The 24531-nt window shown below is 41.5% G+C and overlaps 1 protein-coding gene across 2 annotated transcripts in view; it reads left to right on the plus strand.

Annotated features, from left to right (window-relative positions):
- Positions 1–24531, plus strand: part of NR6A1 (nuclear receptor subfamily 6 group A member 1) — a 553746-nt gene that overhangs the window by 57473 nt on the left and 471742 nt on the right. For both annotated transcript variants that reach the window (XM_033959828.1, XM_033959829.1), the window contains exon 2: positions 17617–17658. In XM_033959828.1, coding sequence (XP_033815719.1) covers positions 17617–17658 — 42 coding nt within the window. The remainder of the gene's footprint in view (positions 1–17616; positions 17659–24531) is intronic.

Here is a 24531-nt window from a genome sequence, read left to right on the forward strand (position 1 = left end):
AAAGAAAAAAAAATAAATAGATACCCCTCCTTATGTTTTTTCCCTTTATTGTTCCCTTCTTTTCAAAATTATTAATTTTGTAACTTTACCCCTTCACTCCCTTCGTATTCAGTTTTGTCTGTTGGTCGGTTCATCCAACCCTTTTTTTTTATTAGTTGCATTTTTAAATTGTATGTTGTATGCATATTTTAGATTTTAATGTAATTCGCTTAGTAAATTATGTATAAGCGATTCATCAAATTTCTAATAAACTTGAAACTTGAAGATCCTGCCTCTTGCCTGGGCTGGGCCTTGAGCATCTGCGCCTTCTGACTCCTGCTCTCTCCAGTCGACATTGTATATCTGGATTTTCAGAAGGCGTTTGACAAGGTCCTGCTTGAACGACTACTTTGAAAATTTTCGAGCCATGGAATTGAGGGTGAAATACTCACGTGGATTAAAAACTGGTTGGTGGATAGGAAACAGAGAGTGGGGGTAAATGGACAATACTCAGACTGGAAAAGCATCATGAGTGGAATGCCGCAGGATTCGATACTTGGGCCCGTGCTCTTCAACATATTTATAAATGACCTGGAAATTGGTACGATGAGCGAGGTGATTAAATTTGCGGACGATGTAAAGTTATTCAGAGTAGTGAAGATGCAGAAGGATTGCGAAGATCTGCAACGTGACATAAACACACTCGAGAAATGGGCCGCGACATGGCAAATGAGGTTTAATGTGGATAAGTGTAAGGTGATGCATGTTGGTAACAAAAATCTTATACATGAATACAAGATGTCTGTTGCAGTAATCGGAGAGAACCCCCCCAGGAAAAAGACTGGGAGTATTGGTTGACAAACTGATGAAGCTGTCCGCGCAATGTGCGGTGAGGCGAAAAGGGCGAACAGAATGCTAGGAATGATTAGGAAGGGGATCACAAACCGATTGGAGCAGGTTATCATGCCGCTGTACATGAAGAAGGACACAGTACTACTCGAAAGGGTCCAGGGAAGAGCGACTAAAATGGTTAAGGGGCTGGAGGAGTTGCCTACAGTGCGAGATTAGAGAAACTGAGCCTCTTCTCCCTTGAAAAGAGGAGACTGAGAGATGATATGATTGAAACGTTCAAGATAATGAAGGGAATAGACTTAGTAGATAAAGACAGGTTGTTCACCCTCTCCAAGGAGATAGATTCCGTACAAACATAAGGAAGCTCTTCTTCACCCAGAGAGTGGTGGAAAACTGGAACGCTCTTCTGGAGGCTGTTATAGGGGAAAACACCCTCCAGGGATTCAAGACAAATTTGGACAAGTTCCTGCTGAATCACAACGTATGCAGTTAAGGCTAGACTCAAGGCACTGGTCTTTGACCCAAGGGCCGCCGCAGGAGCAGACTGCTAGGCACGATGGATCACTGGTCTGACCCAGCAGTGGCAATTCTTATGTTCTCAGCTCCCTGAAGTTGTGGTTTCAAACCCCACACTGCTCCTTATGACCCTGGGCAAAGTCACTTAATCCTCTACTGCCCCAGGTATATTAGATAGATTGTGAGCCCACCTAGACAGATAGGGAAAATGCTTGAAGTACTTGTAGTTAAACCGCTTTGAGTGTGGTTGTAGAACTACAAAAAGGTAGTTAGTTATACAAGTCCCAATCCCTTTCTATTATACGGAAAAGACACAAAGCGTGTTTATTGCTGAAAAAAAGGGCTTCTGCCTTGGACATATAAACTTTCTATTGTTACTCCTGTGTATAATTACTTTTCAAAATTATTTCTATGTATTTTTTTTACCTTGAATTGTTGAAAAAAATGTCTTGATGCTAGGTCACAGCTTAGAGACTAAGGGGCTCATAATCTAAACGGAAATACGTCTAAAAACCGGCCTAAATCGGCACTTGGACGATCAGTAAGACAAGTCGTCCAAGTGCCGATAATCAAACCGGATTTTAGACGTATCAAAAAACGACTTAGGCCTTTTCAGTGCTGGTGTACGACCAGAGCTAAAAGGGGTGTTTTAGGATGAATAGGGAGGGCGGGATGTGGGCTGATCTAAATTTAGTAGTACTGCAAATATAACCGACAGTTTAATAAGGCTGCCTGGACGGAACTTATATGTTGTGACTTAGGCCATGTAAAACCAGGTCTAAGTGCCAAAAAGGTATTCAAAGTGACCAGATAAGCACTGCAGACACAAAGTACAGACCCCCACACACTGCCCCAGTGATCACTAATCCCCCCCAACACCATAAAAATCGGAATAAAAATGTACATAACTGCCTCCAGAACATCAGCACCTGGCATACAAAGCCTAGTAGAGCAGCACAGAGGTGTGTGTGTGGGGGGGAGGGGCTAGTGAACCATAGAGAGGAGGACCCAGGCACATAAACCACTCTAACCACTGCATTTATGGTGGAACATGTGCACCCCCCAAACCCTACTGTACTGCCTTATAGGTGCCACCTGCAGTCGTGAGGACTATTGAGGTGGTAGATAGGTAATTTTAATAGGTTTTGGGGGTGTTTGTGGGGCTCACCATGAATTTATAGTGAGATGTTTGGTGAAATTCGCAGCAGTGCCTTGTAAGGTGCCCCATTACTCTGTTGTCATGTCTAGGTGTCCAGTCCATTACTTTGCTGACCCCTCCCATGTCCAAAAGTTCCTTTTCTAGGCGTTTTTGACTTGGAAAAATTTTTGGGGTATAAAGATAGATGCCTTTGTGGTCTGGGTGATCAAACAGTTAAGACTCTCAAAAAAACAAAATATTTTGGACGTATTTTTTTGAGAATGAACTTTAGACACTGCTGACTTTGGGCAACTAGCAACTTAGGCCCAAAATGGACTTAGATGTTCCTTTCGAATATGTCCCTCTTAGCCATTTATTTAACCCCAAGTTAGGGGCATAACACTGCAATGTAATGGATGTTCTTCCTCTTTCAGGCCTTGTCTTTAATTTTTTTTTTTTCCTTTTTTTTTTTAATCTTCCTGTTCATAACTATTTTAAACTCTCTTTATTTTTTGTGTGCCTGAGTTTAGATACCATATCATATATTTAAAAAGATTACATTACTGTTAAGTGACAGTGCCATTAAACATTTCAAATTATTTCCAGTGTCCAATACTTACCAAGAAGAATTTCTAAATTTCAATTTACTTCTGATCTCCCCCCCAAATTCCAAATGTGGTGTCTTAACTTTTCAATGCAGCTGAGGGAAAATACTGTCCTATAGTGAGAGAATTGCAAAGCACAATGGGGCTCATAATCGAAACTTAGTCTATAAACCCCCCAAGTCTGCATTTGGATGACCTAAAAGACAGGTTGTCCAAGTGCCGATAATCAAACTGACTTTCTGGATGCATCCAGGGACATTTTAGGCCTCTGAATGCTGCTGTGCACCCAGAGCTAAAAGGAGCGTATCTGGAGGAGTGGTTAGGGCGGTATTTGGACAGGATGTGGGCCAACCTAGACTTAGTCATCCTGCATGGATAATCGAATGTTTCATGAAACTTCCTGAATGAAACTTATACGTTGTGAGTTAGACAAAGTAAAAGCAGGTATAAGTGCCAAAAAGGTATCCAAAGTGACCAGTTAACCACTGCAGAGACAAAGTAAAGACCCCGACACACTCCCCCAGTGATCACTGACCCCCTTCACTCTGCCACAAATGTCAGAATAAAAATGTACATACCTGTCTCCAGAACATCAGCACCTGCTATAGGACAGCCTAGTAGAGCTGCACATAGGTGTCTTAAGTAACCTGAGATGGGGGTGGGGGTGGTGGGGGGGTTAGTGAACCATAGAGAGGAGGACCAAGGTCCATAAACCACTCTAACCACTACATTCACCAAAACCTCCTAAAACCCTAACTCTACTGCCATATAGGTGCCACCTGCAGCCATAAAGGCTATTGGGTTATAGACAGGTGGGTTTTGTGGATGTTTTATGGGGCTTACCATATCCTATAAGGGGGTTCTGGTGAGATTTTTGTGGCACCCTTTTTGTGAAATTCACAGCAGTACCCTGTAAGGTGCCCCACTGCTCTGTTGCCATGCCCATCACAATGCTGTCCCCTCCCACATCCTAATGGTCTTGTTTTGGGTGTTTGTGACTTAGATTAATTTTTGGTCGAAAATGTAGTATAAGGATAGATGTACTGGTGGTCTGGATGATCAATGGCCTCGATGCCAAGATAGGTGATTATCGAAAAAAAAAAAAAAAAAAATTCTAGACGTATTTTTTGAGAATGGACATTTTACTGCTGCCGACTTTGAGTGTCTAGCACCATATGTCCAAATCAGACTTAGACGTTTCTTTTGATTATGCCCCTCCACGTGTACAATAGTACAGATCTGTTAACCATTAATTGCTCATTTTGAGCACCTTGGAGAAGAGATAGCTCAGGGGTGATATGATAGAGTTCTGTAAAATACTGAGTGGAGTGGAAAGGGTAGATGTGAATCACTCTGCAAAATTACTAGGACTAGGGGGCATGCAATGGAGCTACAAAGTAGTAGATTTAAAACGGACCGGAGAAAATATTTCCTTACATAATGTGTAATTAAATTCTGGAATTTGTTGAGAATGTGGTGAAAAATCAGTTAGCATAGCAGGGTTTAAAAAAGGTTTGTACAATTTCCTAAAAGAGAAGTCCATAGGCCATTATTGAAGTGGCTTGGGGAAATCCATGCTTATGCCTAGAATAAGCAGCATAAAATCTATTTTACTACTTGGGATCTAGCTAGGTACTTGGGATCTGGGTTAGCCACTGTTAGAAGCAGGATGCTGGGCTTGATTGGCCTTCGGTCTATCCTAGTATGACTATTCTTATGTTCTTATGTGATAAATAGACCTTCTCTTGCCCAGTGACTTTGAGTGGGCTTAATATCTTGGTTAAGTGATTTATTTTCTGTATTGCAAATCTGAGGAAATTATCTAATAAGAGCTCATTTTACAAAGCTTCTACAGTAAATGCACCAAAGCCCATTCAATTCCTATGGACTTAGGTGCATTTACCATGGCAGCTTCACCACCAAGTCTTTGTATAAGGGGCCCTAAGTTCTGTATTATAGCAAGCCCTGACACCAGTTCAGCTCTTTCTAAGGTGCTACATAAAACATCTGAGAATAAGTGCTGATTATCTGTTTCAGAATGCAGTAGTCTTTGGAAGAGATGGAAGCAAAATGTGAGCTTGGGGGAGGGAGAAAGACTGTTTTCTATGCATTTTTTTCTCTTTGTATACTCAGAAGGCATAATGAAAATGGTTAAAAAGATTATCTTACTGATTCCTTCTGTTTGTTGTTTTTAGAGCCAGTAGTTTGCCAGGGAAGGTTAACTTGTATTTTAACATGGAAGTCCATTTTTGTTCTGTGTTGCACCAATAATTTTTTCTTCTAAATTTTAACTTGATTTTTTTTATTTATTTATTTTTTTTTTTGCTAGCACAATTTCAATGATAGGCTTGCAATTTTTAATGAAGGTCTCATTGTATGCCACTGTATACTATGGGAATTTACTTTTTTAGCTTCCATATTAAGAAGTCTGAGTTTGTTTTATAGAATGCATTTTTAATGCTAATTACATCAGCCTCTGATTTTTAACTTACTGAAGAGCAGGCAGGAAGGAAGCTCAATCTTTGCTATGTTTCTAATAGTTTGCCTGTGCTGTGGTTTTTCACTGGAAGCTCATCCAATCTCGGAAAATCTGCTCTGGGATTATTTCATGTGTATGATTAACTAGCTCTGTGTTTGACTTGAAAGCCACTAGGGTGAAAGGTTAAAGATGTAGCATCTTCTTTGTTGCTGTACAATAGGTCTTCAGTTGCCTGAAACACTACTGAGGGTTACAGTGCTCTAGGCATGAATGACTAACCAGCCAGTAAGAAGAAAATCCATACCAATTACACAAAATAATTTTAACAAGAAAACTCATAATTTTTTCCATTTTACACACACAAATGCCACACTTTTCAGTATCTTCATGAGTTGCATTTAGTCATGTTTTTTCAATGGGGTGTTAATGGTTGTTCTTTGATAAAACATGAGCGATCTGAAACATGGGATCCATAATTCTTACATCATTAGCCATTAACAAAACTCATTCAAAGTCTCCCTCCCTTTTTTTTAATTCATAAGGATAAATTTGTAGAAATGTTCAGAAAGCTGTTCTGATTCCTCTTCCTCCCAGGTACTTCAAATTGAAGTAGAGCTGAATGCTCCTGGTCTGGATTAAAGCCAATATTTTGGTGTTGCCCTCAATACATGTAAAATAAGAACAGGGTATGAATAAATGAAAAGTGGGCCTAGTAAGTCAACATTTAAAAAAGTGGATTGTAGCACAGCAAAAGGTAACCACTTTAATTAACAAAGCTTACAGAACACAAGAAGAAAAATTATTAGGGTGAATAAGGTTAATCTATGAGTTGGTGAGCATGGAAGTTGTTTTGAGCTTTAACACTGACACTCGGTTGATGACATATTTCTTTTGTGAAAGCACAATGGCCTACTTGCCAGCCTATATTATCCTTACAATGCAGAGCAATTTAGATGTGGAGTAGTTTGCAAGCTATTTTGTGCAGGATAAAATAAATTATCTATTCTATACCAGTAGATTTAGTATGGGGAGTGGGTGGGAGGAAGAAAGTCTTGGATTTGTACCTTGCAGAGTGTGTGCTAATGTACCTATCTGTGTATGAGGTACAAATTTTCATGCTGAGATTCTTATGAGTCCCTTTTTAAGCATATGCATGAGTTTCATTTTCAGAATGAATGAATACACACATGGAAAAGTAATGACTTGTTTTACAAAGCTTTTGTAGTACATCTGTATTGAGAACATATTAAGTTTTGAAATATTTTATGGTCTGAGGTTCCGCATTACAGATAAATGTTCTAGCTCACTGGTGTGTATCAGAGCGAGCGGTAGCTGTTGCGTGGCATGTGCCAGGTCAAAAGTGCTACAGATGTCTGGGTGGAGTTGAGAGGTTGGTTTGATAGAGTTGACAAGTCCTGAACTCTCTGTAAAGGATGGCCAAATTATAGTTTAGAAGAATGCAGTGATAAAGTGGCTTTCTGTTTCAGAAGATGGTATATAGTCACTTAAGTGTAGACTAAAACGCAGGCATTTTGTTGTGTCTTCCTCATTTACTTCAGTGGACATCTTTCCCAGGGGACCAAAAAAGTCATATGAGAAGGCCATTTTTTTCTGTAGCAGAAATAGCTTAATGGAAAATCAATATTATAAATGTGTAATGCTGTATATTTATTTAATTTTCTCTATTTGTACAAATATGTTGTTTCTTGCTAATCACTATGACTTGTGTAAGTTCCACTGTCACCTTGTGCTATTTAAAAGCTTTTCAATATTTTTTGGTTATTTTTATTAATTAAAATATAACAATATACAAATGCCCAATTATTTAAATAAACCAGAAAGTAACAACCATAGAAAATCCAGTATCAATCACACATGATAGACAATACTAACCAAGAAATGTAAGATGCAAAACCCATTGAAGAATCATATTCCTTTTTAGACCTCCTAAGTAGTAAGGAGACTGGAAAAAAAGGAGGAGATCATATAGTAGTAACCAACAAATTATCTAAGGCAGGGGTGTCAAAGTCCCTCCTGGAGGGCTGCAATCCAGTTGGGTTTTCAGGACTTCTCCAATGAATATGCATGAGATCTATTAGCAAACTTGTTGCACTTCTTCGAGGGAGTAAACAAGCAGATAGACAAGGGCGACCCGGTCGACATTGCATATCTGGACTTTTAGAAGGCGTTCGACAAAGTTCCACATGAACGACTACTTCTGAAAATTGCGAGCCATGGAATCGAGGGTAAAATGCTCATGTGGATTAAAAACTGGCTGGAGCATAGGACACAGAGAGTGGGGGTAAATGAACAATTCTCAGACTGGAAGAGTGTCACCAGCGGGGTGCTGCAGGACTCGATGCTTGGACTCGTGCTCTTCAACATCTTTATAAACAATCTGGACATAGGTACGACGAGCGAGGTGATTAAATTTGTGGACGATACGAAGTTATTCAGAGTAGTGAAGACGCAGGGGGATTGCGAAGATCTGCAACGTGACAATCAGGCTCGAGGAATGGGCATCGACATGGCAGATGAGGTTCAACGTGGATAAGTGTAAAGTGATGCATGTCGGTAATAAAAATCTCATGCAGGAATACAGGATGTCCGGGGCGGTACTTGGAGAGACCTCCCAGGAAAGGAACTTGGGAGTTCTGATCGACAAGTCGATGAAGCCGTCCATGCAATGTGCGGTGGCAGCGAAAAGGGTGAACAGAATGCTAGGAATGATAAAGAAGGGGATCACAAACAGATTGGAGAATGTTATCATGCCACTGTGCCGGGCAATGGTGCGCCCTCATCTGGAGTACTGTGTGCAGCACTGGTTGCAGTACATGAAGAAGGACACGGTACTACTCGAAAGGGTCTAGAGAAGAGCGACTAAGATGATTAAGGGGTTGTAGGAGCTGCAGTAGAGCGAAAGATTAGAGAAACTGGGCCTCTTCTTCCTCAAACAGAGGAGATTGAGAGGGGACATGATCGAAACATTCAAGATAATGAAGGGAATAGACTTAGTCGATAAAGACAGGTTCTTCACCCTCTCCAAGATAGAGAGAACGAGAGGCAATCTCTAAAGTTAAAAGGGGATAGATTCCGTACAAACGTAAGTAAGTTCTTCTTCACCCAGAGAGTGGTAGAAAACTGGAACGCTCTTCCGGAGGCTATTATAGGAGAAAACACCCTCCAGGGATTCAAGACAAAGTTAGACAAGTTTCTGCTGAACCAGAACGTATGCAGGTAAGGCTAGTCTCAGTTAGGACACTGGTCTTTGACCTAAGGGCCGCCGTGTGAGCGGACTGCTGGGCACGATGGACCACTGGTCTGACCCAGCAGCGGCAATTCTTATGTTCTTATGAAAGCAGTGCATGCAAATAGATCTCATGCATATTCATTGGGGAAATCCTGAAAACCCAACTGGATTGCAGCCCTCGAGGAGGGACTTTGACACTCCTGATCTAAGGTTAAGATCTAACATTTGTCAACCCCATCTAATTTTCTTAAATACCCAACTTAAGTCTTCCTCTCTGGAAATTACTTCATATTCAGAAATGCTCACAGCTGATCAGGACTAAAAAAGAAATGCTTTGTTCCTCCAAATTTAACTAAATATTTACACAGACAAGATAAAAATGATGCTCCAGAGTTTTTAGTCTCTTGTCTCCATGGCCAAGAAAGCTTTTCTCCTTTCTTGAGTTGACTTCGTAACATCCCCTCGCATACAGCGCCAAAGCTGTGACTTCTGCTTCTTGTGCATCCGTTGATAGTGCCAGTAAAGTTGGTAGATGTGGTGGCGGGTTGGGATCCAGAAGTGGTGGTGAAACATCTGGCCCCATATCAGAGAATATTCCTTCATCCACCACCAGGTCTCATTTGGGATTTACAGAAAGAATAATTCTCTAAGGAATATGTTAGTTATTTCAAAGTGGGATTTTGACACAAGGCATTGTATCATGTACATAAAATTTAAATACAGTATAATCTTGTTATAATGGACTCGCTTATAACGGAACCTTGCCTATAGCGGACGAGGTCCACTGGTCCCTGCCGAGCGCCATTATAAACATACAGAAAATCATCAGATATAGCGGACTTGCATATAACGGACTTTCGGATATAATGGGCAACTATTTTGGTCCCGAGAGCTACTTTTAGCTGTAATTTTCTTCGGCTATAACGGACATGTAGGCTTCGCCTACAAGGCGCGTGGCATGCCGGTGATATAGTATCAAAATGCAGCCCAGAAGAAAATGACAGTATTTTTCTTTCCAGTACAGTACGACATAATGCTTTAGAACATCTTTAGATTGGTATGGCAATCATTTCGTGCCATACCAATGTTTTGCCGAGTTTTGTTCTTGATGTTGCGGATATGGTTGTGCAGTGACTGTTGTTCATTGAACGTTGTTTCAAGTTGACCTAAATAAAGTTTTAAAAAAATGCAACTCTGGATTTAACGGACCGTTTTTCCAGGTCCCTTGAAGTCCGTTATAACGAGATTATACTGTTTGTGCATGTCTTAGGTAAAAGTGAAATCCTAGAGACAATGGCATAGTAAGAGGGGGCGGACTGCCCCAGGTACTATGTTGGTGGGGACGCCGGCCCCTCTCCCACTGTGTTTGCACCTACCCCCCTCCCTTATCATTAACTCTTTGTCAGTGTGAGCAGCATCTCCAGCCTGCTGCTCGTGCTGGCCTTGGCTCTCCTTCTGACTTCACTTCCTGGTTCTGTGACCAGGAAGTGACTTCAGAGGGAGAGCCAAAGCCGGCAAGGGCAGCAGGTTGGCGATGCTGCTCGCACCGGCAAAGTTAAAGAGGTAGGGGGAAGAAAAGAGGTGTGCGTTCACAGCGGAGGGGGTGGGCAGAGAAGGAGTGAGAAGACGGAGAAGAGAGGATTGGGGGGGGTTCCACCACCCTTGATGCCTTCCACCCTTGCAACACCACTACTTGAATATCGGGGGCCATTTTAATAGAACAGTTTCCAAGTACAAAACATGTTTTACACATAAAAAGCTTCTTATAAAATTATGCAGCCAAATATGTGCCCATATGTACTGAAAAGGGGACACAGGGCACACCATGTTAGGTGTTCCTGGGGGTGTGGTTTGGTCAGAGCAGGGGGAGGAGATGCTGACGTGAGTATTATAAAATACACAAATACCTTCATAGTGTTTAGATCCATGCACTCTCTTGCACCTTTGCATTAGTATTGGCATATTATTGGGGCTGCTGTTCTCTCTAATCCGAGGGGGAGTCCTCCAACTGCATTGCTTTCAGTGGAGGGTAGTGTTTCAATCTTATGTTTTCAGTTGTTAGAGACAGGCAGATTCCCTGGAGTCCTGCAAAACGTTCCTGGCCTAAACTATTGAAAATGTGATAGTGAAACAGCACCCTCCACTGGCCAGGACTATTGGTGGAGGGCTCTCGTTCTGGGTGCCTATGTTGGCTTTATAAACTAGTCTTAAATGAGTGCCTTTTGGGACTTTCTTATAATTTTATCACAGTGCACATCAATGTAGTTTGGCACCTATGTGATCTAAATACATAAGGGGCATTTTCGATAGGACATTTAAGTCTGACTTTAGACATTTTGAGGAAAATGTCCATTTTTGAACCTGCATGATGTCTATCTTATTTTTGGAAAATGACTCAGCTAGATGTTTTGTCCAGCTAGATGTCTAATTTTTTTTTTTTTTTTTTTTTTCCGTTATTGAAAACAAAGTCCAAATTAAAAACATCCAAAACAAGCCATTTGCATGTAGAAGTGGCCAGCATTTTTAATGGACTGGCCACACAGACATGCCAGCAGAGCAGTGGGGCACCCTAGAGAGCACTGCTGTGAACTTTACATTAAGGGTGCCAGGTGCACATCTCACCCTAACCCCGGTACATGGTGAGCTCTTCAAAACTCCTCCCAAACCTACTGTACCCACCTGTCTACCACTCTAATAGCCCTCATGCCTGCAGGTGTCACATATATGGCAGTACAGTGTTTTTTTTAGTGGGTTTTGGTGGGCTCACACTTTCCACTAGAAGTTTATTCGTTAGGGTACTATGCACAGTTACAGGTTAATCGTCTCATTCTACGTTTAGCTATTAACAAAATGCAAATCAAAAGAAATAAGTGAGTGATAAGGACATCGGTGATAGTAATGTAGAGAGAGACAGAAATGATTTTGTGTTTTAAAATAATCAAGAATTTCCTGCTTTTTAAAATACTTTGTTTAAATAAACATGGTTGTAATGTCTTACCTGTCCCCCTCCCCAGGTATTGATGAATTTGGCTTACTGCAAATTAGAGAGAATATAGCATAGGGCAGATGTGGGTACAATGACTTCTGCAATGAAAGAAATGTGCTTTAGGAATCACACTGCAAGGGGTTAATACCATTTGCAAACATTCTGGCAGGCAGGATGGTAGCTGGTTCTAAAAAAAGAATTTGAAATCTCTTGACATTTCTTATTCTCCTGCATGCTTACCAGGACAGCCAAACTTTCCACCTAATCTTCTCAGGTTAACAATGGGGGCCCCAAAATTCCAACAATGCAGATGAGAACAATGAGGAAAGTATATGCATAATGTCAGAAAGCTGCAGGCGTTTTTTTGCATATATATAGTTTTGCTTTGGGGATTCCTTTTTAAAGAGATAATTAGTGTCATTGTTTTGCCATAAGCAGTGGTAACAAGTTTTTGTTTGGCTGTCATGGATTAAGAACCTGATTTACACTTAAAGAGAAGTCCATGGTTTGTTATTCTGTAGCACTAGGGGCACAGAGCTTTAAAGGGTATTACAGCTGCCTTGACTTGTTCTATGCAATCCTGGGTTTCTCCAATTCACATCCTCCCACCTCCGAGAATTATCTTAGTGCCTTTCTGTGTGGAAGACTTCTCCTTTGTTTTCCCTTCCAAAATCCAGATGTCCATGTCATCACAAAAATCCAGGGACAAAATGCACATAAGAAAAGGGACACAAGATAGCACAAGTAACTTTATTACCTTAAATCGCTTTCTGAACGGTTCTTGCGACCGAGTATGCTATTTGGTGGGAAGAGGGTGGAAGGTGGAAGAAGAGGAATACGAGGCACTCCTGTTAAAATACTGTAATTTTGTTACTTAAAAGGTTGTAGGGTTTCCTGTGGGTTGCCAATTCTTTACCAAAATACTAGGACTAGGGGGCATGCGATGAAGCTACTAAGTAGTAGATTTAAAATAAACCAGAGAAAATATCTCTTCACTCAATGTGTAATTAAACTCCCGGAGAATGCGGTGAAATAAGTTACCTTAGCAGGGTTTAAAAAAGGTTTGGATAATTTCCTAAAACAAAAGTCCATAAGCCATTATTTAAATGGTTTGGGGAAAATCCACTGCTTATTTCTAGGATAAGCTGCATAAAATCTGTTTTAGTCCTTGGGATTGTGCCAGGTACTTGTGACCTGGATTGGCTATTATTGGAAATGGGATACTGGGCTTCGGTCTGTTTCAGTACAGCAGTTCTTATGCCAAAAGTATGTCACGTAGGCAAAATAACTCCTTAGCAACATTTCTGAGTACGGTTTAGTTACAGGACCAGGCTGAATAAGATAATTATATTCAGGAGTTGATAATATATGGGCAACAGATCTAAATGAAAATCCAAGAATAATAGATTGGAAATCCTTCTGGGCATTCTCAGCTAGATCTACTATGTCGGCATCCATATGCCTGTCTACATTTTTCATTATGCATTAAGCTTACTGGACCCCTGCTAAAATGGCTAAAGTGTTACATGCGACTTCAGAGCTCTATTGGTCATGCCAACAGCAACCTGGGACTCTAACGCCCTAACTTACAAGTTTCTGTTCAGACATTTGGTCCAAAATCTGCTCAATTTTTAACTCGAATATTAATGAGTTGCCCATGTCATATAAATCAATCATATTGCGTTCCTCTAATCCAGATACATCAATACCACTGTTATATAAAAAAAATATTTGATTTCATGACTGCCTTAGCTATCCACCATATTGTTTCCAATTGGAAAGACAATTCTAGGCTTAATTTTTACGAATGGTGGAATCACCTTTGTGTCATCAGAAAGTATGAGGAAATAATAACATTCAAACAAAATAAATAGCCAGATTCACAAAAATTTGGACCCCTCTTGATGAATATGTAAGGACTCATGTAAATCCCTTTGTATATTAACTATACTATATTTTGCATATTATTATGTATATTTTGGTATCTGCAGCTTATTGTTTTGTTTTATTCTTATACTTTTGTATTTGTAAAATTTCAATAAAATTTCAATTAAAAAAAAAATAAAATATTTATTTACTTCATTTGTTGACCGCTTACAACTAAGCAGCTCACAACAAAAATTTCATACACTTAGGGCTCCTTTTATTAAGCTGCGTTAGGGCATTAACGCGCGGAATAGCGCGCACTAGACGCTAACGCCAGCATTGAGCTGCCGTGTAGTGCGGGGTTAGCACGCACTAATCTGCTGCGTGCGCTAAAAACGCTAGAGCACCTTAGTAAAAGGAGCCCTTAATAAAATAATAAACGAGAAAAGCACTTTTACACTAATGCCTATCAACACTGTTATGAATACCTTCCTCAATAATTATAAAGACCTACATGAAAAGTAGGTTTTTAAATAGTTGTTTTTTTAACTGCTGAAGAATTGTACAATCCCACAACTTGGGAGAGCATTCCATTTTTTTCAATGGAGAACCTTTTATTAATAGTTGCAGAATGTTGTATGTATCGCAAATCTGGCACCACTACTTTCTTAACCTATAATGATCTTCTAGAAACATACATTTGTACAGTTTATTTTTAAAATATGGCATTGTGAATTATAAACATATCGTTAAATATATATATATTTTTTACAAGAACCTATTTATGACGTTGTTTACCATAACCAAATTCTGATCACCCATCCATTTTTCCTGGCATTTCAGTCTGACTATCATTCACATGCTTTTTTTTAACCTGAGGAGGGGGTTTTAGCTTAAAAAAACTAGTCAGAAAGTACATTAGTCCAATTAAAAAAATCATTAAAAAAAAAGGAAGAGAGAGCACACTTCTGAGGCGTCTGGTGTTGGAGAGAAGGACTTTTTTTGCGTATTACCTGCTAGCTTCCCTGTCTTCCCAGCGTTTTAAAGGTCCAAACAGTGCTGCAAATTGGACAGGCACTGAGAGGGGCACCTACACCATCAGTGAGGCCCCTGCCATCGGACTCAAAACGCTGCAGTCTTTTTGGCTTAGATGGGAGAGAGAGCATACTTCTGAGGCGTCTGGTGTTGGAGAGAGGGGCTTTTTTTGCCTATTACCTGCTAGCTTCCCTGTCTTCCCAGCATTTTAAAGGTCAAAACAGTGCTGCAAATCAGGAAGGCACTGAGAGGGGCACCTACACCATCAGCGAGGTCCCTGCCATAAGACTTAAAACGCTGCAGCCTCTGCGGCGCGTGGCCACAGAGCGTAACCAAAGGGGCGTGCCCTAAGGGGCACGCCAAGCTCCTTTGGCCACTTGGAGCAGTTGGAGTGAGGTTAGTAAGTGGCTTCCCCTTTGATTTATGTGTGTATAATGATATTGTAAAAATTTTCTTCTAATGGTGAAACATAAAGCAAAAGTTAAAGTCTTGACTCCTGTATCTTCAGGCCCAATGGATAAGAATTTGACATTTATTGAGGTTAATACTAAACAGACTAAGAGATCAGAACAAATTTCAGGAGCCTCACTTAGCTCTCCTGAAAGAACTCCTCCCCCTCCTTTAAATCCTATTCAACTGGCACCTGAAATTGGTACTAGTACTTCTAAGGAAGCCTCAGAACCCCAGACCGCCAGTCAGTATTCTATGAAAAAATGCCTCAAATTATACCACTGGTTGAGGGTCTAGAAGGCTCTGAAGAAAATAAACAGGAAGTGACTTTAAAAGACTTGTGGGAGAAAATGTTGAAATCAGTCATGACTCAGTCTCAGGATTTTTCAAAGGAGGTGGTAGAAAAACTAGTGAATGTTGATTCTAATATTAAAGTTTTGGATGAACGCACAACTAAGATAGAGAAGGAAGTTTCTAACCTACAAGCATCTTCCATGTCAGCAATAAAGAATTCACATTCTATACACGTTAAACTAGAAATAATGGAAAATGCTACAAGTGCAAGAAACTTGCGACTGATTAATTTTTCTGAAACACGTTTGATCTCTCCTGAGATTCTTTTTCGTAAGTATCTCAGAGAGGTATTGGGGTTAACTAACTCTGAATCAATACCTATTTCAACACTCTATTATATACCTAAGAAACAAAAAATTACTGTGGAACTAGGACTAGACCAATTGGCTTCTATTGATATGAATGTCGGAATTTCTCGAAGACTCATAAGATACAATACAAACCAGGTCTACCCTTTTAGTTTCATGTATAAATTAGAGTGATAAGGTATTGATAATGAAACTATATTTTAAAAATAAACAAGCAATGTTCTGTGGGGCTAGAATCCAAATATTTCCAGATGTGGCAAGAGTAACCCAACTTAGACGAAAAGCCTTTTTAGCTTTGAAATCTAAGGTAGTGGAATCTGGCGCCACATTTTTTCTGAAATTCCCGTGCAAGTGTTTGGTAACATTTCATGATAATGATTACGTATTTTTTGATCCTATTCAATTAGAGTATTTTCTTGAACATTCCTAGTAACCTCCTTTTTATAAGTTGGGGTAGAATTTTTCTTTCTTGGTTATGATAATTTCAATGAAAATAGGAGTTTAAATAGTTAAATGCCTCTATAAAAATTAAGGGTATGGTCATCCCTTATTGATTACCAAAATTTTATGTTGTTTTGTAATGCAATTCTTTCTCCTCAATGATGTGGGCTTGATGGGATTTCTGATTTTCTATGACTGATTTGAGTTGTATTAAGAAAAATTATATTTCTATATTTTTTGTATAAATTCCCATATCCTGTATACTTGTTTGGATACGTTTACAAATTTCAATTAAAAAAAAAAAAAATCATAAAAAAAATATTTTGGTTCACCCCACAAACCACTGTCTCCATCCTTAAGAGACTCATGTTGAGAGACAACAAATTTTCCAAATACTTTGATGGTATGTTCTCAGATCTATATACTACATGGGCATGTCCTTAGGTGTCTGGCCAATCAGAGTCTTAGGCCACTTCCAGTGCATCCCAGAATGCACTGGGAAGGAGGCCTAAGAATCGGGTTGGTCCAGGTGCCTAAAGCTCTTCCTATAGGAGGGGTCTTAGGCGTCCAGGCCAATCAGGGCCTTAGGCCCCTCCCTGATGCATCCCAGGATGCACCAGGAAGGAGAAGACCCACCATTCTGAAGAGGCAGATCAGTTGGCTGTTAAAGGTATGGCGGGGTCTAGGTGTGCTTTAGGAGGTGAGGATTCGGAAGGGGTGCTGGCAAGAGAGTGTTGGCATCCCTCTTTCCGGGGATGTTGGGGGGGGTGCCAGTAGGAGGGAGTGGGCATCCCTCCTGCTGGGGATTGTTTAGGGGTTTACAGAAGGAGGGAGTGGGCATCTGATTGTCCAGCCCTCTTCGATGTGAACCACCTAGAAGTCATCTGACTATGGCAGTATAGAAGAATAAAGTTATTATTATTATCTCTCCTACCGTGGAGGGGGGGGGGGGTCGGGGCAGGTGGCAGAAGGGAATGGGCATCTCTTCTGCTGGTTGACTTGCAGTAGGGTTCAGGGGTTCCCTGCTGCTGCTGCTCAGGTGATCATGGTAGGGTAATTCCCTTGCCACGATCAGTAGCAACCCGATTCTCTAAATGGCATCTGTGACATGGACACCGGTTAGAGAATTGGGATGGTTAGTATAGGACGCCCGTGTGTGATTCTCAAAAGCTGCTTAGGCGACTGCTGAGACTGGGTGTCCAATACAGAATCAGGCCCTAACACACTTCTTAACACACTTTAGTAAAAGGGCCTCTAAATAATTACTTTGACTAAAATTTATAGCTATTAAGAATACGGAGATAGTTTGAGCTAACAGTTGCAGTTACTAAGATCAAGTATTGTTCTTCTTTCTTAGGATTCTACAAAGACCAGCCGATCGAACATGACCAACCTACTAGTAAGTTTAACTATTGGGTAACAGTGAAATTTCCAAAATTAACACTATTAGAATTGAAAGTCTTAAAATAGGGAATCCTCCTTTCAGCAGAAAAGAAAGCCTAGAACAGTCATGAAGACACACATGATTGGTAGGGACTATAAAAGGCATCCAGTTTGCTCAATCAATTTTCTATGATTTGTTACAGAACATAGCCTGATCTGACTTTTCACTTCACTTTTTTTTGCAGCACTTGGTTTAGAGCAGTATTTTTTTGCAGCGGTTGGTTGAAAGCAGTGTATCGCAAACTGTGTGCCGTGGTAGATTCCAAGTGTGCCACGAGATGCTAGCAAGGAGGAGAGGCGCCAGCTGACTGCTTACAGGACGTGCCTCTTGTGGTGAGAGGCATGTCCTATAGGTTGTCAGCCAGCGCCTTTCCTCCTCTCTCCCACCAGCAAAGGGATGAGTTCAGGGTCCGGCCGGAAGGCCTCTACGCATATATGGATATCAACGTGATGCCATCGCGATGACGTCCACTGCACCAGGTTTAGTGTGCCCCAGTGCTGCAAAGTTTGCGGGACACTGGTTTAGAGTGAAGAGAAACTTGAATGTTCCAAAAGCTTGAAATAATAGATTTCTGTTTAGAAAGGAGGGAGGGGAAAGCAAAACTTTTAAAACTTGCAGGAAGAAAAAAAATATTGAGAATAAAATGAATTATGTACAAGTGGTCGGTTTAGCATGGATATGACTCAAATTATAGGGAAAAGAACAGAGAACATAAGAACATAAGAATTGCTGCTGCTGAGTCAGACAGTGGTCCATCGTGCCCAGCATTCTGCTCACGCGGCAGCCCCCAGGTCAAAGACCAGTGCTCTAAATGAGTCCAGCCTCATCTTCGTACATTCCAGTTTAGCAAGAACTTGTCCAACTTTGTCTTGAATCCCTGAAGGGTGTTTTCTCCTATAACAGACTCCGGAAGAGCGTTAAAGTTTTCTACCACTCTCTTGGTGAATAAGAACTTCCTTACGTTTGTACGGAATCTATCCCCTTTCAGCTTTAGAGAATGCCATCTCGTTCTCCTGCCATCTCGTTCTCCCTACCTTGGAGAAGGTGTACAATCTGTCTTTATCTGCTAAGTCTATTCCCTTCAGTATTTTGATTATTTCGATCATGTCCCCTCTCAGTCTCCTCTTTTCAAGGGAGAAGAGGCCCAGTTTCTCCAGTCTCTCACTGTGTGGCAACTCCTCCAGCCCCTTAACCATTTTAGTCGCTCTTCTCTGGACCCTTTGGAGTAGTACCGTGTCCTTCTTCATTTACGGCGACCAGTGCTGGACGCAGTACTCCAGGTGAGGGCGCACCATGGCCCGATACAGCGGCATGATAACCTTCTCTGATCTGTTCGTGATCCCTTTCTTTATCATTCGTAGCATTCTGTTTGTTCTTTTTGCCGCCGCCGTGCATTGCGTGGACGACTTCATCAACTTGTCAATCAGAGCTCTCAAGTCTCTTTCCTGGGAGGTCTCTCCAAGTATGCCCCGGACATCCTGTATTCATGCATGAGATTTTTGTTACCGACATGCATCACTTTACACTTATCCAAGTTGAACCTCATTTACCATGTCGATGCCCATTCCTCGAGCCTGATTATGTCATGTTGCAGATCTTCGCAATCCCCCTGCGTCTTCACTACTCTGAATAACTTTGTATCGTCCTCATATGTAATCACTGCACTCGTCATACCAATGTCCAGATCGTTTATAAAGATGTTGAAGAGCACAGGTCCAAGCCCTGCAGCACCCCACTGGTGACGCTTTTCCAGTCTGAGTATTGTCCATTTAACCCCACTCTCTGTTTCCTATGCTCCAGCCAGTTTTTAATTCACGTGGGTATTTCATCCTTGATTCCATGGCTGGCAGTTTTCCGAAGTAGTCGTTCATGTGGAATCTTGTCGAACACCTTCTGAAAATCCAGATATACAATGTCGACCAGATCGCCCTTGTCTATCTGCTTGTTTACTCCCTCGAATAAGTGCAGCAAGTTCGTCAAACAAGATCTGCTTTTGCTGAAACCGTGCTGGCTGGTCCTCAACAGACCGTGTCTGTCAAGGTGATCAGTGATGCGGTCCTTTATCAGCACCTCTACCATCTTTCTCTGTACCGAGGTCAGACTCACCGGTCTGTAGTTTCCCAGACCTCCCCTTGAAACTTTTTTGAAGATTGGCGTAACATTCGCCACCTTCCAGTCTTCTGGAATCTTTCCTGATTTGATCGACAGATTGGCTATTAGTTGAAGCAGTTCAGCTATAGTCCCTTTCAGTTCCTTGATGACCCTTGGATGGATGCCATCCGGTCCCTGGGTTTTTATCGCTCTTAAGCCTATCGATCTGCCTGCATATCTCTTCTAGGATGACCGTCAATCCTGTCAGTTTCCTGTCTTCGTTTCCAGCATATAGCCTGATGGGTTCCGGTATGCTGTGTATATTCTCTTTGGTAAATACAGATGCAAAACATGTGTTCAGTTTGTCGGCGATTGCTTTGTCCTCCTTTAGCACTCCCTTTATTCCATGGTCATCCAACGGTCCCACCGCTTCCTTCGCAAGAAAGTAAGGAGTTAGAGTTGAGAAAGTAATCCCAGAAACCCTGCTAATTTTTGAACTTTGGTTCATGATGATATGAGTGTTTCATGATAATTTGCCTGACATAAGGACAAGGGAGGAATTCTATAAATGGAGCTGGAAAAATTGGTATTAAGTGCTAATCCATTAAGGGCACTCCAGGTTGAGTGCTGTGAGACGATTCCCATGCCCAAAGCTGGGCACTAGTATTTATGCCACCTGAAACCTGGTGTAAATACCAGCACCCAACTCGTGATATTTGATTGGAGGAATATGCTATTGTGTAAAACCACATGCAACATTTTGGAATGCTCTCTGCTCCTTTTCTGGCCATGCCCTCTTATATTATATGCTAGGGGATTTAGATGCCTGGTCTTATAGTATGTCAATACCCTGATCAAACCACACTGAAGTGCTGAAGTTCCCAATGACTGGCATATTTCTAAATGTGAATGTTATGTATGTTATCTCTATACTTAGGATCCTCAGAGCGCCATCAAAGTAATATAACTTTGAGTGGCAAAACTCTTCATTGATCCTGGTAACTGTTTAATTAGCATATATATATATATGTAAGAACATAAGAAGTTGCCTCCGCTGGGTCAGACCAGAGGTCCATCGCGCCTTAATCCCCCTTGTCCTTCTATCTATACCCTTTCATAACCTATCTCTACCTCTATCTATATCCCTCAATCCCCGTATCCTTCAGGAATTTATCCAATCCTTCTTTGAAACCCGGTAGTGTACTCTGTCCTATCACAACCTCCGGAAGCGCATTCCAGGTGTCCACCACCCTCTGAGTGAAAAAGAATTTCCTAGCATTGGTTCTAAACTTGTCCCCTTTCAATTTCTCTGAGTGCCCTCTTGTTCTTGTGGTTCCCAATAGGCTGAAGAATCTGTCCCTTTCTACCTTCTCTATGCCTTTCATGATCTTGAAAGTCTCTATCATGTCTCCTCTGAGTCTCTGCTTTTCCAGGGAGAAGAGCCCCAGCCTTTCTAACCTGTCTGCGTATGAAAGGTTTTCCATACCTTTTATCATTTTCGTCGCTCTTCTCTGAACCCTCTCAAGTATCGCCATGTCCTTCTTGAGGTATGGTGACCAAAATTGGACACAGTACTCCAGATGCAGGCACACCATTGCACGATACAGCGGCATGATGACTTCCTTCGTCCTTGTTGTAATACCCTTCTTAATAATACCCAACATTCGGTTTGCTTTCTTTGAGGCTGCTGCACATTGTGCTGTTGATTTCACTGTTGTATCCACCAGCACACACAAATCTTTTTCAAGGTTACTTTCCCCTAGCACTGATCTCCCCATTTTGTAGCTGAACATCGGGTTCTTTTTCCCTATATGCCATTTATTTGCCCACTCTTCCAGTTAGTTTAGGTCCCTTTGTAGGTCTTCACATTCTTCCACGGTTCTAACCCTGCTACAGAGTTTGGTGTCATCCGCAAATTTTATAACTTCACACTTCGACCCCGTTTCCAGGTCATTTATAAATACATTGAATAGCAGCGGTCCGAGCACCGACCCCTGCGGAACACCGCTCGTGACCCTCCTCCAGTCCTAGTAGTGGCCCTTCACTCCAACCCTTTGATTTCTGCCTGCCAACCAGTGTTTAATCCATCTGTATACGTCCCCTTCCACCCCATGGTTCCACAGCTTCCTAAGTAGCCGCTCATGAGGTACCTTGTCAAAGGCTTTTTGGAAGTCGAGATAAATGATGTCTATGGGTTCCCCTTTGTCTATCTGGCTGTTTATCCCTTCAAAGAAGTGCAGTAAGTTCGTTTGGCACGATCTTCCCTTGCAGAAGCCATGCTGGCTCGCTTTCAGTTGTCCATTTTTTTCTATGTGCTCACAGATGCTGTCTTTTATCAGTGCTTCTACCATCTTGCCCGGAACTGAAGTCAAGCTTACCGGCCTGTAGTTCCCCGGGTCACCCCTCGATCCCTTTTTGAAGATAGGTGTGACATTTGCTATTTTCCAGTCCTCCGGGATCTCCACAGTTTTCAAGGATAGGTTACAAATTTGTCGGAGTGTTTCCGCTATCTCGTTTCTTAGTTCTTTTAGTACCCTTGGGTGGATTCTGTCCGGGCCTGGTGATTTGTTACTCTTCAATCTATCTATCTGTTTGAGGACATCCTCATGGCTTACCTCTAATTGCGATAGTTATTCTTTTTTATCTCCACATATGATCTCTTCGGGTTCTGGTACATTGGATGTGTCCTCGCTCGTGAAGACAGATGAGAAGAACTTGTTTAACCTGTCAGCTACCTCTTTTTCCTCCTTTACCACTCCCTTTCTGTCTCCTTCATCCAACGGTCCTACTTCCTCCCGCGCAGGTTGCTTCCCTTTAACGTATTTGAAGAATGTTTTGAAGTTTCTTGCTTCCCCAGCCAGCCTCTCTTCGTATTCTCTTTTTGCTTTCCTAACCACTTGGTGACATTCTTTTTGGTGTTTTTTGTGTTCCTTCCAGTTCTCCCCGGTTTGGTCCTTTTTCCATTTTCGGAACGATTTTTTCTTGTCACCTATCGCTTTCTTCACTTCATTTGTTATCCATACCAGGTCTTTAGTTCGATTTTTTTTTTTTTTTTTGCACCCTTTCCTAAACCTGGGGATGTACAGGTTTTGTGCTTCTTGCACCGTGTCCTTGAATAGGGACCAGGCTTTCTCTACGGTCTCCATCCTTTTTGAGCTGTTTTTGAGTTTCTTTCTCACCATTGCTCTCATAGCATCGTAGTTCCCTTTCTTGAAGTTGAGCGTTGTCACTGTGGTTCTCTTCACTTTTGATGTTCCTACTTCTAATTTGTACTGGATCATGTTGTGATCGCTGTTTCTTAGTGGTCCTACTACTTCCACATTCTTTGCAGGTCTCCCTAGCCCATTTTGGTTGAGAGTGGCATCCCCTCGCGTTGATTCCTTGACAAGCTGTTCCATGAAGCAGTCCCTCACAGCCTCTAGGAATTCTGCTTCCCTCACACAGTTGGAGTTTCCAATACTCCAGTCTATCCCAGGGTAGTTTAAATCCCCCATTACCATTACACTTCTGCTTTTGCATTCCCGCCTCAATTTTGCTTCCAGTTCTTTGTCGTTTGCTTCTGTTTGTCCAGGTGGGCGATGGTACAGTCCCAATTTTATGTCGGCTCCATTTCTTCCCGGTAATTTGACCCATAATGATTCCAATTCTTCCGTCTTTGCTGCCGTATCCATTCCGGTCGAGTGAATGGTGTCCTTTATATATAGTGCTATTCCTCCACCCTTCTTGTGAGTCCTGTCTCTCCTATAGAGTTTGTACCCTGGCAGTACTACATCCCATTTGTTTTCCTCAGTCCACCATGTTTCCGTGATTCCAATGATGTCAAGGTCCTCTTTTTTGGCCGTGACTTCCAGTTCTCCCATTTTGGTCCTTAGGTTCCTTGCATTCGTGTGCAAGCAATTTAAGTTACATTACATTACATTATATTACATTAGTGACTTATATTCCGCCTTTACTTTGCAGTTCTAAGCGGATTACAGTGTAAGACAGCTGGACATATCCAGGAAGTTACAATTCAGGGGATGTATACAGATCAGGCGTAGAATAGAGGGGGATAGCTGGGGTTTTCTAGGAAGTTATAATTGGATGATGCTTACATAATAGATGCCTGAAATTACAATATAGGAGAAGGGTTTAGGCTTGGTTGCTTGTTTGGTTCGGTTGGGAGGTTGTATAGTTTTTTGAAAAGTAGGGTTTTGATTTCCTTTCGGAATGATTTAAAGTCGATAGTTGTTGACAGCAAATTGGAGATAAAGGGGTCCAGTTTCGCTGCCTGCGTTGCTAGGAGGCCGTCATACATCTTCTTTCGCTGAGTTCCCTTGAGTGGGGGATAGGCGAATAGGTTCTTGGTTCTTCTTGTTCTGGATGAGCAGTTGAAATTAAGGCGGTTGTTAAGGTAGGTGGGTGCGGATCCGTTTATTGCTTTATATAGTAGACAATAAAATTTGAATTGGATTCGGGCACTTATTAGTAGCCAGTGAGAGGCTAGGTAGGCATTGGTGATATGGTCAAATTTTCCGAGGGAGTAGATCAATCTGAGGGCTGTGCTTTGAATGGTCTGCAATTGGTTTAGCAAGTTTGTGGGGCATGGAAGATAGAGGATGTTGCAATAGTCCACTAGTCCTAGGACAAGGGATTGAACTATGATCCTGTAGTGGTCTTTTTCGAAGAATTTTCTTATTTTTCGGAGGTTGCGCATGGTGAAAAATGCTTTTTGCGTAGTTTTATTGATTTGTGTCT

The sequence above is a fragment of the Geotrypetes seraphini genome, chromosome 10 (genome assembly GCF_902459505.1).
Source record: "Geotrypetes seraphini chromosome 10, aGeoSer1.1, whole genome shotgun sequence".
Taxonomy (NCBI): domain Eukaryota; kingdom Metazoa; phylum Chordata; class Amphibia; order Gymnophiona; family Dermophiidae; genus Geotrypetes; species Geotrypetes seraphini.